The sequence below is a fragment of the Ranitomeya variabilis genome, chromosome 1 (genome assembly GCF_051348905.1).
Source record: "Ranitomeya variabilis isolate aRanVar5 chromosome 1, aRanVar5.hap1, whole genome shotgun sequence".
Lineage (NCBI taxonomy): Eukaryota > Metazoa > Chordata > Amphibia > Anura > Dendrobatidae > Ranitomeya > Ranitomeya variabilis.
In genome coordinates this window covers 340929368-340942747 of record NC_135232.1, presented here as the reverse complement: position 1 = coordinate 340942747, position 13380 = coordinate 340929368, and the positions used below count along the sequence as shown (strand labels likewise).

The window sequence follows — 13380 nt, the reverse complement described above, 5'->3', positions numbered from 1 at the left end:
ATTCAGTCTCAAAAAACGCATTGTGTTCCACTTGTTGGGTGGTCAACAATGATTTTTTACTGTTTTCTATGCTACAAGAAACAATTCTGCCACCTGAGCAGACAACTTTAAGTGAAACATATGTTCTCCTTTAGCACATTAATCCCTAAAAAAGTAATGCACTATATTGGATGTCTGGGAAGCCGTAGACTTTCACTGATGTAGGTCAGTGTTCATATATACTGGGCTTCAGAAGACATGAGAGACATTAATGACTGTGCCATTGGCATCCATATGCAATTGCTAGTTATTTAGTGGGGCTGTGGGGGGCTTCAGTAATTGGTCTCTGTCTGGTGGGGCTGAAAATAAAGTAAAGTAGATGAGACCTATTGTAAGCGAAGAATCCCATCCATTGTTATGTGACTACTGTAGTGTGAGCTATGGGGTAGGGAAGCCACCTGCTGACATCCCTCTCCCCACCGTTATCTATTTAGTGTATTTCATGTGAAACTGATCAGCAGTCATAGTCGCATACATCACATGCAAATTATAGTCACCGTCACTGGTGCAAAGGGCAGATTTCTTACTGGTGTCACCCCACCCAACCATAGTAATGATGGAGTGTGAAGCAGATGCTAAGGAGGACATTTGATAGTCTCATACTCCGCAGTGATCTCTTCAGGGGTGCTCAGATTTGGTGCTTTTTAGCCCCTGTGGTTACTTACCGCAGCCGCCAGATGTGCTGTTGTCATGAATGCATTTTGTAAAAGCTCACTTCATCCAATATGGTAAAAAACAATGCACCTTTTCACGGTAGGTTGATTTATTTTTAATGAAAACGACAGTATGTCCTATATTTTCTGACTTAATCAAGTGTTTCGCTCCATTTACCTGAACTGGGAAAAAACTCGGCACCAAAAACCAGTCGCAATTGAAACTAATACTGAAATTGCTTTTAAATGTCTTGTCACATGACTTCATTCATGCGGATGCCCTCAAAATCTGCAGTTGGACTTGCTATGGTTAATATTACAGCCCTTATGCTATTAATTCTATTTTTCGATTACATAAGGAAAAACATGGAAGGATGGGCCTCCATTTGGCACCTGACAAAGCCTGAGCAGCTCTGTACTAAGGTGCTGATCACTGTGATACAGGCCATATGCTCAGAGATATCGCATGTGTATGGGCCCTAAAAGACGCACTAAGAGCATTCTGACGGCTGGGGTTTAGCCGGCGTATTTTGTCGTGGCTACGTCTACTTTCAACTGTAAAGAGCAGGTGGCGTCCAAACTAAGCGGCCTGAAGAATATACATTTTACGTCTTTCATACGCGTCACAGCTTCTGAACCCTGAAGTGGTAAAAAGAAGTAACAAAAAAATAAACCTGCACAGCAATTTCATTTTTACATTGCTGTGCATTGTTTTTTATGTTTATGGTGGTTTTGCAGCGTTATTTCACACAGAATCCACCTAAAAAAGATGCCGTGTGCACATACCCTTGTAATAAAGCATCACATGAGAGCTAGACAAAGTCTTAACTAACGTTCACATTAGCGTTCTGCGCCGCAGCGTCGGGCGCCGCAGCGTCGCCGCATGCGTCATGCGCCCCTATATTTAACATGGGGGCGCATGGACATGCGTTGCACTTGCGTTTTGCGACGCATGCGTCCCTGCGGCGCACGCGTCATGGCGCAGAGGACGCAACAAGTTGCATTTTTTGTGCGTCCAAAATCAAGCAAAAAAAGGACGCATGCGTCGCAAAACGCAGCGTTGTGCATGCGTTTTGCTGCGTTTTTGTTTGCGTTGTGCGTTGCGTCGCCGACGCTGCGGCGCACAATGCAAATGTGAACGTAGCCTTAGTGGTGCTATAAAATGTATGCACTGCCATCATACGTATACCGGAAATACGCCAGTACCCACGTACCTGCAAGGGTCAATCATTTACAATACAAAACCAGTACAGAATCCATTACGCACATAGGTACATTCATTATATATAAACTATTGGAAGGGATAGCCCTTTCTCCCTAATGTCACATTTTTTTATAATCAGAATTATATTCCCACATCAACGAACAGTGCAGAAAATAAAAATAAAGGTCATTTTCGGAGTAACACAGTGAGTCACAAGTGGTTTACAGCTGGAGCCTAGTATATAATTTACGCCTGAGTATAGCTTAGCATTGGTTAACAGCCCTCCTATTACCAGCAGAAAGTGTAATTATAATTATACATATTTAGCACGGTGGCCGCATAAAAGAGAACTGTCCGTCAAAATAAGCAGTCCTCATCCCGTCCCACTCCTGCACACAACGGCTGCCGCTTACCTTCCAAGCTCTTCTCCGATGTCATAATAATCCTCCAGGTTTTCCTGTCTGAACACTGTCATGGCGGCTCAATGCTCTATACACGTCCACTTTTTTAGACACCTGGAAGTCATCACAACCCAGTCAGAAAGCTGAGATCATTGGACATCTACATTTCCTGTACAGAAAAAGAAGCCAATATCAATATATGGCATTCTCATACACACAGAGTACAAATAAATGGTGACTGTCAGCAGTGGCCTGCTCACTCTAACCAATCACATTTCTGATACATACATGGAGAGTCAGTTTCATGGTTATCCACAGTTGCAGAATACGTCTTAGGGTTGGACACTACTGAGGATGGCTAAGGCCGGGTTCACATTTGTGTCTGTGTGCGCAGCGTACGATCCCCATCGATCCGCATGTGTCCTGTGTACATTTCTTTAACATGGTGTACGCAGAGACATGTTTTTGCATGCGTTCGCTTGCGGATGCGTACGCATGTGTCGTTTTGAGGTGTGCGGCGAGGTCCGGCAAACGGAACATGTTGCATTTTTTGAGGCGTCTAATATTGCGCAATCATCCGGACGATTGCAGATGAGTGCGGCAAAAAAACGCATTGTCTATGGAAGCGCATTGGTAAGCAATGACATTCGTACGAATGCGTTCTATACGCATGCGTACTTTGGACTGCGCATGTCCAGAAAATGATGTCACCGCCTCCACCATGCGCATAAAAAACGCAAACGCATGGAAAGACGCATTTAAAGGCTTGTATATGCAGCATTTTCGTTTGCGTCATGCACAAGATGATGCGCAGGCATGCTTTTGCATGCGTTTTGGCATGCGTTTGTGCATGCAGATGATACGCTGCGCACAGAAACACTAATGTGAACTTAGCCTAACACACACACACACATATATATGTTTTTGAAAAATAAAATATCCTTCAATCATTCTGGCACTAGAATTGGTAGTGGAAACATATGGTACATTATATAATGCAGGGCTTAGCCTCTGATCACATTATATTTGAACACTATATTAGGAGTATGCAGCCAGGAACCCTCGCAACGTGCCCCCCTCATTGACGCGATAAATGCCAGAAAAGGATCTTTTTGGAACATCTTGGGGAGGCTTGTAGCGACATACCTTTTTATAATAGGGGTTTTACGAAATGAAATAGAATTAGAAAAAAGGCAGGCAATAGTGGAAAATAACAAAATACAGTTGTGCTCAAAACTTTACATACCCGGGTAGAATTTTTGCTTACTTGGTCTTTTTTCAGAGAATATGAACAATAACACCAAAACTTTTTCTCCACTCATGGTTAGTGGTTGGGTGAAGCCATTTATTCTCAAACTACTGTGTTTTCTCTTTTTAAATCATAATGACAATGCAAAACATTCAAATGACCCTGATCAAAAGTTCACATACCCTGGTGATTTTGGCCTGATAACATAAGTTGACACAAATGGGTTTAAATGGCTAGTAAAGGTAACATCCTCACCTGTGACCTGTTTGCTTATAATCAGTGTGTGTGCATAAAAGTTGTGTGAGTTTCTGGGATCCAGACAGACTCTTGCATCTTTCATCCAGCCACTGACGTTTCTGGATTGTGAGTCATGGGGAAAGCAAAAGAACTGTCAACGGATCTACAGGAAAAAGTAGTTGAACTGTATAAAACGGGAAAGGGATACAAAAAGATATCCGATGAATTGATAATGCCAGTCAGCAGCGTTCAAACTATGATTAACAACTGGAAAATCAGGGGCTCTGTAGAAGCAAAACCACGATCAGGTAGACCAACAAAAATGTCATCCACAACTGCCAGGAAAGTTGTTTGAGATGCAAAAAAACACCAACAAATAACATCAGCTGAAATACAGGACTCTCTGAAAACTAGCGGTGTGGCTGTTTCAAGATGCACAATAAGGAGACACTTGAAGAAAAATGGGCTGCATGGTCGAGTTGCCAGAAGAAAGCCATTACTGCGCAAATGCCACAAAGCATCTCGCCTATAATACGCAAAACAGCGCAGAGACAAGCCTCAAAACTTCTGGAACAAGGAAATTTCAAGTGATGAGACCAAAATTGAACTTTTTGGCCACACCATAAACGTTACATTTGGAGAGAGGTCAACAAGGTCTATGATAAAAGGAACACCATTCCTACTGTAAAGCATGGAGGTGGATCGCTGATGTTTTGAGGATGTGTGAGCTACAAAGGCACAGGAAACTTGAAGGAAAGATGAATGCAGCACGTTATCAGCAAATACTGGTGGCAAATTTGCACTCATCAGCCTGGAAGTTGCGCATGAGATGTACTTGGACATTCCAACATGACAACGATCCAAAACACAAGGCCAAGTTGACCTGTCATTGGCTACAGCAGAACAAAGTGAAGGTTCTGCAGTGGCCATCTCAGTCTCCTAACCTCAACATCATTCAGCCACTCTGGGGAGATCTCAAGCTCGTAGTTCATGCCAGACAACCCAGGAATTTACAGGAAATGGAGGCTTTTAGCCAAGAAGAGTGGACAGCTTTACCATCTGTGAAAATAAAGAACCTCATCCACAACTACCACAAAAGACTTCAACCTGTCATTGATGTTAGAGGGGGCAATACATGGTATTAAGAAATGGGGTATGTGAACTTTTGATCAGGGTCATTTGGATGTTTTGAGTTGTCATTATGATTTAAAAAGAGAAAACACATTAGTTTGACAATAAATGGCTTCACCCAACTACTAACCATGAGTGGAGAAAAAGTTTTGGTGTTATCATTCATATTCTCTGAAAAAAGGCCAAGAAAACAAAAATTCTGCCGGGGTATGTAAACTTTTGAGCACAACTGTAAATATTGCCTACCTGTAGAATCACCTTACAATGTCCCTACCAGTCTTTGTTTATGGGGCTACAGTGGTTATGACCCATCCACAACATATGACCGCTGCAGCCAATCATTGGTCTCAGCAGTGGTACAGAGGTTGATGGCACCAGACTTCTGAGGCCAGTGATTGACTGCAGCGGCCACGTCTTGTAGACGGGACATCACCACTGCAGCCCTGTAATCAATCCTTGCTTGTTTTGGCCTCTCTTTAACAGTTTGTATTAGCATGGCCAACTATGGCTGACATTTACAGTAGTCAGAATGTCCCTACAGATAGTTCTGATAGGGAGGTATAAGGCCTTAATGCTCCCATAGACATTAGTCAGGCGTTGTCTGAAACCGCTGATATCACTTTACATGTTTGGTACCTCGAAATAACACTCCATCCATTATAAGCCTTGGGTGTAACAATACACTATAAAAGAAACCTTTATCCATATACTTGATGTATTCTTTTGAGGTTCTACATGATATCCATTTCTGAACAGGTCAAGTAAAGAATGAGAGACGACCTGTAACGTTGTTGCGATGCATAGTAAGAAATGTGTTTGCTTTTTCCAACTTTGTCCAAAACTGAATAATATAGGTCGGGTTGGCTGAATTTTTCCTCCAACACTTTTATGGGGGAATTAAAAAGATGGGAAACCTATAAATCAGCCAACTGGACCCTTGAAAAGAAATGCCACACAAAGTATGAGATATTTATCACATTTAATAATAAATATATTAAAAATCCCTAATGCATATAATTGACTGGATATGGCATACATATATACATAGATGGATCCAAACATGATAATAAAAAAAATCCCTGCTGATAAATCCCGAAAAAACAATGTAGGAAGCCTCAAATTGAGGCCCAACTAACCGAGATGTCCTACAATAATGTACCCAGGTCAAATGACCATAGGAAAACAATGTGTGATGGGAATCCATAAAATGTATGTAGGGTATCTAACAGTAATCAATGGTTATGCAAAACACACAAATACCCAACTACCTGTGGACATGGTGGAAAAGGGCCAGCCTTAACACACAAGCAACTCGACGCGCGTTTCGCTGATTTATCGGGGGGCCAAAAAGTAGATTCTGCTCCAGACTTCATATTTGGGCTAACAGCAATTTCAATCATTGATCAATGGGACATGAATAACCTGCCACAGATTTTTTAGAAAAACAACCTCATTGTTCAGATCAGGTGAAACTGCGTAGAAAAGTGAAGGAATCCACAGCCCCCCAAAAAATTCGATAAAGTGGGTGATGAGACGAGCAAGAGATGGTGACATGGTGGAACTAGTTCTATGCCAAATGTGTCCTAGCCAGGATGTCTGATGGCATTTCCCAGCAGCCGTAACTTTACCTCTCTTTATAATCTCTGCTGATACTGTAGAAAATCCCCATTACTCTCAGGCTAGAATGTGTATATAGACAAACAATGCAAACTATGTTCATGTTTTACATAGGCAGAAAATGGCGAACCACAACGCAGAAAAGAGTTTCACTTCCTTCAAGCTGATTTTGTTTTGAAGTCACAGAGATGTGCATTGCCCCAGCTGAGCTTCCAGAAGTAATAAGCCAGAATGGCGGGAACGTCTCAAAATTGTCCTTGTTTTTGTGTTTTGGAACACTGGCAGGCAATCGAGACATCCAAATCACCACGATATGTAAAATTAAAGAAAAACAAGAATCATATGTTGTGTTTTCTTGGCTGAATCAAAAGACTGAATGACTAATACTCTTTTTTTTTTCTTTACTTACCCAGCTTTCCCAGGATCCACCCAGCTTTCCCAGGATAAATTTCACTTTAGTGCCAAATTCTGGGCCACAACATTGTTTGTCATCAAACACTTAAAACTAAATGTAAGATTAATGTGTTTACTTAGCTTCAACCAAGCTTTCCATCGAACATTTCATATTTGCCTATTTATTTTTAATTCTGTCGCTGTGAATTTATATTTGTTCCTCCCAATGCCCTACAAGTAGTCACAGTTACGTTTGTAGGGATATATTTCTTACCGGGATTTTTGGGGGTCTTATTACTCCTTCCACAAATTTCCCAACATTATACTCTTGGGGGAACCCCTATGTAAGGTAATAAGCCCCCCTGACAAATCTACCACAAAATCAGCACTTACTACATGTAGATTTACAGTAGGTGAAAGCTAGTGATGAGGGAATATACTCGTTACTCGAGATTTTCCCGAGCATGCTCGGGGGTCCTCCGAGTATTTTTTAGATTCTGCGGCAGAAACCTGCACATTCTGCGGCAGAAACCTGCACATTCTGCGGCAGAAACCTGCACATTCTGCGGCAGAAACCTGCACATTCTGCGGCAGAAACCTGCACATTCTGCGGCAGAAACCTGCACATTCTGCGGCAGAAACCTGCACATTCTGCGGCAGAAACCTGCACATAGGGCACATTCTACGGCAGGTTAGGTGGGGGCGACGGACAAATCTGCCCATACCCTACAGTTAAAAGTCATTTGTGTTTGGCTTGAATCACACATTTTCGGAACAGATACTAAAGGCAAGATACGTTTTGACACAAAAATCTGACAAAAAAAAAAAACAACAACCAGGAAAGCTGCATCCGTGATTGCGGTCTTATACTGAAAAAGTTGGGACTAAAATTTATATGATCTGTATAGAAAACTTTTTTTCATTAACGTCAGACAAAAAGAAAATTTTAACAGAAAATTGTAAAACCCACATGGTCCACCGGGTATCTTTAGGACAGTCACTGAGAGCGTAATATGGCGATTATTATTCAGCTTGTCCTGGAGGGCTCACTTCTTGGGGGTGAAGTGTACATGACCCCCTTTCTCCATGAGGACGCCCACCCCTGGATGTGTGTGTGGATGTGTGTGGCTCCGCAGTACATGCCCCATTCATGTATGGGCTGTGATCACACTACTGTCCTACAATGCTACTGCCAATGACAAGCCAATCAGACCAGCAGTATCAGCCAGCAGTGATCAGGACCACAGTACTGAGCCCCATATTGCCAATTATCAGTACCCACCATCTGCAGGACCCCCATAACAGCTCAGGCACAGCTGCCCCCCACAACACCCTATCATGGTGGGGTGCATACAGGCTCTGCTCTACAATAAAGCCCAGCCTTTCCTATCAGTGCCAATAGATAGGAGCCTGCCCCTTCTTCCCAATCACCGAGGCAGAAACGGCAACAAGGGAAGCGGAGAGCAGGAGAAAGGGCGCTTACCAGATAATGCCGGGGCGCCATGGGGCTGCAGCACACACCGAGAGACAATGCTCCGGCACCACAAGAGGCCAGTCCAGAGGTGCAATGTCTTCCCTGCCGTGCGGTCCACCGAGCTGACACCAGCAGCCAGCAGAGCTGCCGGGGAGTGCACAGCCTGGAGGAGGCGGGGAGGAGGGAGGAGGAGGCGGTGTGTCTGAAGGGGAGGGCTGAGGGAGTGAGGCAGGTACACTGAGAGACTGACACAACCTCACCTCACTGTGTCTGCCCCTCTGTATCTCCTCCTGGTCATACTCATCACCGTGAGCTGGGTGGTAGAGCTGGCAATAATCCTCCCTAATAATAACCTCACTCTCTGCCCCTCAGTATCTCCTCCTGGTCATACTCCTCACCATGTGCTGGGTGGTAGAGCTGGCAATAATCCCCCCTAATAATAACCTCACTCTCTGCCCCTCAGTATCTCCTCCTGGTCATACTTCTCACCATGTGCTGGATGGTAGAGCTGGCAATAATCCCCCCTAATAATAACCTCACTGTCTGCCCCTCAGTATCTCCTCCTGGTCACACTCCTGACCATGTGCTGGATGGTGTAGCTGGCAATAATCCCCCCTAATGATAACCTCACTGTCTGCCCCTCGGTATCTCCTCCTGGTCATACGCCTGACCGTGTGCTTGACAGTAGAGCTGGCAAGAATCCCCCCTAATGATAACCTCACTGTCTGCCCCTCGGTATCTCCACATGGTCATACTCATCACCATGTGCTGGATGGTAGAGCTGACAATAATCCCCCCTAATGATAACTTCACTGTCTGCCCCTCAGTATCTCCTCCTGGTCATACTCCTGACCATGTGCTGGAGGAAGAGCTGGCAATAATCCCCCCTGGTTGGAACCAGGCAACATCCTGTGGCAGAGGGTGTTGCAGGGGAAGATTCAGGGGGGTCTCTGTCAGGGGTGGGATCCTGACAGAGGCCTAGCAAACAGGAAAGAACGTTAAGGAACCGCGCCTGCACTACATCGCGGCGGTATCTCAAGAAAGGACAAGAAGCGAGGTTTATTGTGGAGAGTGAGAAACGAGATCAAAGCAGAAAGGAGATAACACCAGTAGGAGTCGTGCTGTAAGATCGAGGCAACATCCTACTAAGGCGCGTAGCCGGTGGCCGGAACGCCGAGGAAGTATTGGGCTCCAAGCCTTACTTCAAACAGAGGCAGGACAGTTAATTATAGGCGGGCTGTCTCACCAAAATCACCTAAGCAGACATAGGGGGCAATTGTGGGAGAGGGGCGACGCTAGGGTCCCGGAAGAACTCCAGGCCTACCCGTCATACGGGTGCGTCCTATCCATATCATCTGGGGGACGGAGAAGAACATCAGAACAGACATAAGTTGTGGGAAAGAACATCAGAAACAGACACAACAGTTGTGAGGACTATCCTGTGGTGCTCAGCAGGGAGGTACTACAACACACAGGCGCTAGAAGGTAGGCACCGATTTACACCTGCAAAGGGAACTCTGGAGGTGCCATCGGACCGGCCGGTCTCAGACAGCCCTGTTAACCGTACTCTGGATTGAGGACCTTGAAGCCTTCAGTAAAGAGGTAAAGAGACTGCAACCCTGTGTCCTTGTTATTCACCGCGAACTGCACCACGCACCACCATTTACAACTTTCATTGGACTCCCCTTAGCAGGGTCACGGACCGGGTCTAGCCACCGTGACGACCCCAGAACTGAGCCAGAGAGGCCCGGTACCGGGTACCCCGCGGCCCTGCGTCTGGGGGCGCTTCAAACTTGGCGTCACGAACAGGATCTACTTAAGCCTGAAGAATCAGGTCATGTGTGCCTTAGAACTGTGATTGAACTGTGCTTAAACTGTGATTTATTGCAAAGACTGTGCATTGCCATCACCGCCAAAAGGTTCCCGCCAAAACCGCCGCCATTACAGTGCTAAGAAGAGTGCCGGAGAAGAAGAGGGGCGTGAAGTGGGCGTAAACGAGCTGGAGAGCGCGAAAGACAATGGCCGCCCAGTCTAAATATTATTGCACCGTGAGGACGTGTCCGTCAGCAGCCGAGATCCGCCTCCTGATTCTCAATGGTGGGCGGAGGCAGAGAAAACGAAACCGCCCATGAAGGAGAGAGCGGGAAAAAGACCAGGAAGTGACCCACGTGGAGGATGAGATGGCCGACCGCTCGGACTCAGAATGTGGGGTTGAAGTGGAGAACTCCCCCAACTACCCGGAGGAGCGTAGCGGCCCCGTCTCTACAGCCGGTGCGGATCTCCTGCAACTCGAGATGGAGGACCTGATTGAACAACTTCTCCAGCTGCGGGTGGAGGCCAAGACTGCATCCCAGGGAACGCCAGCGGAGCATCCCCTGACCTCGGTCCCTGCACCGCTGCTCGGGTTGCTGCCGACGTCTCCACCGATGTCACCACCAGCGGAGCCAGCGGCGCGGGAGGACGTTGCACCGGCCGGTAAGCTCGCCGACCCTGCCCCATTAGCAGAGGACCTGCTGATAGGCCTAGTTGCAGCGCCACCTCCCCCTGGGACCTACCGACTCCAGCACCTCCTTCCCTGGGACCAGGCCACCGGCATGGAACACCTTCTAAAGGCCCCGATCGTACCAGTCACCCTGCCGGGCGCAGTTTATGCCGAGCGCACGGTGTGCCGCTGGGTGAACCCCGGGTCTTACTTTATGGGGTTCCCCGGGGTGGCGACCCAGGAAGGAGAGATGGTGCAGGCCCTCAGCTGGGAGGAATACCAGGCCCAGCTAGAACAGCAGTGGAAAAAGAAGGAGAAGGCGTACCAGAAAGACTTGGCAGTGAGAGACCGGGCCCGCAAGGACCCCTGCGCTCATCAGGCCCCGCGCAGGCAGGGCATCATCATCTCCTTTAAGCTCCGTGGAGGCTGGGGCTTTATTAAAGAACCGGACTTGTACGCCGAGGTGTTTGTTAACCGGAGGGATGTCGAGTCCCACCTGAGGGAGGGTCATCCGGGCCGGGACCTCTACCCGGGGGACCAAGTCACCTATACCCGGCACTTTGGGGAGAAGGGGTGGTTCGCTTTGAATGTCCACAAGAAGCAAGGCCCCATGACATCCCCAACCAAGGCGCCAGCAAAACAGCCCCGCGCGGTGAAGACGACCTCCTGTGACCGATCCACCGTTACTACCAAGACCACGGTGGTTACTCCCACTTGCACCATGGTAAAGACCACAACCTGCACCGTTGCTACCACCACCACTGTGGTGGCCGGAAGCCTGGCCGCGGTGGTAGCTGGTGCCCAAGTTGGTGTTGGAACCAAAACGGTGGCCACCCAGACCCCTGTCTGGGACAAGGAGGCCACCCCCTGATCAGTAAGGATGAAGCCCTAAAGCTCTGCGTATTGTAAATAGTTAACTGTTGGTCCTTTTGTGTTTTTCTGCTGCTATAACCCGACCAGGGTTATCTCTTAAGGGGATCCCTTAGTTGACCCGGGATCCCTATTTCGCCTTTTTGTTTTGTTCACCACTGTTTTAAAGACTACCGAATCATGGACGGTGAATGGTTCACAAACTGCTCTGTAAATAGTTCGCACCCTCTTAACCCCTTTCTGACATCTGACGTACTATCCCGTCGAGGTGGGGTGGGCCCGTATGACCACCGACGGGATAGTACGTCATCACTGATCAGCGGCGCTCACGGGGGGAGCGCGGCCGATCGCGGCCGGGTGTCAGTTGCATATCGCAGCTGACATCCGGCACTATGTGCCAGGAGCGGTCACGGACCGCCCCCGGCACATTAACCCCCGGCACACCGCGATCAAACATGATCGCGGTGTACCGGCGGTATAGGGAAGCATCGCGCAGGGAGGTGGCTCCCTGCGGGCTTCCCTGAGACCCCCGGAGCAACGCGATGTGATCGCGTTGCTCCGAGGGTCTCCTACCTCCCTCCTCGCCGCAGGTCCCGGATCCAAGATGGCCGCGGCATCCGGGTCCTGCAGGGAGGGAGTTGGCTTACCGAGTGCCTGCTCAGAGCAGACACTTGGTAAGCCTGCAGCCCTGCACAGCAGATCGCAGATCTGGCAGAGTGCTGTGCACACTGCCAGATCAATGATCTGTGATGTCCCCCCCTGGGACAAAGTAAAAAACTTAAAAAAAATTCCCCACATGTGTGTAAAAAAAAAATAAAAAAAATATCCTAAATAAAGAAAAAAAATATATATATTATTCCCATAAATACATTTCTTTAGCTAAATAAAATAAAAAAAACAATAAAAGTACACATATTTAGTATCGCCGCGTCCGTAACGACCCAACCTATAAAACTGCCCCACTAGTTAACCTCTTCAGTAAACACTGTAAGAAAAAAAAAAAAAAAACGAGGCAAAAAACAACGCTTTATTATCATACCGCCGAACAAAAAGTGGAATAACACGCGATCAAAAATACTGATATAAATAACCATGGTACCGCTGAAAACGTCATCTTGTCCCGCAAAAAACGAGCCGCCATACAGCATCATCAGCAAAAAAATAAAAAAGTTATAGTCCTGAGAATAAAGCGATACCAAAATAATTATTTTTTCTATAAAATAGTTTTTATCGTATAAAAGCGCCAAAACATAAAAAAAATGATATAAATGAGATATCGCTGTAATCGTACTGACCCGACGAATAAAACTGCTTTATCAATTTTACCAAACGCGGAACGGTATAAACGAGGCCCCCAAAAGAAATTCATGAATAGCTGGTTTTTGATCACTCTGCCTCACAAAAATCGGAATAAAAAGCGATCAAAAAATGTCACGTGTCCGAAAATGTTACCAATAAAAACATCAACTCGTCCCGCAAAAAACAAGATCTCACATGACTCAAATATGGAAAAATTACAGCTCTCAAAATGTGGTAACGCAAAAAATATTTTTTGCAATGAACGTCTTTCAGTGTGTGACGGCTGCCAATCATAAAAATCCGCTAAATAACCCGCTATAAAAGTAAATCA

The 13380-nt window shown here is 46.4% G+C and overlaps 1 protein-coding gene across 3 annotated transcripts in view; it reads right to left on the bottom strand.

The window, feature by feature from the left end:
- Window positions 1–8662, bottom strand: part of DAPK1 (death associated protein kinase 1) — a 193887-nt gene extending 185225 nt beyond the window's left edge. For 2 of the 3 annotated variants that reach the window (XM_077299560.1, XM_077299570.1), the window contains exons 1-2: window positions 8408–8558; window positions 2310–2466 (exon numbers count right to left, since the gene is read on the bottom strand). In XM_077299560.1, the coding sequence (XP_077155675.1) occupies window positions 2310–2371 (62 nt within the window). In that variant the 5' untranslated portion in view covers window positions 2372–2466; window positions 8408–8558. Of the gene's footprint in view, window positions 1–2309; window positions 2467–8407 lie in introns of all 3 variants that reach the window. The other variant, XM_077299572.1, reaches the window with a different exon arrangement.
- Window positions 8663–13380: the final 4718 nt, after the last annotated feature.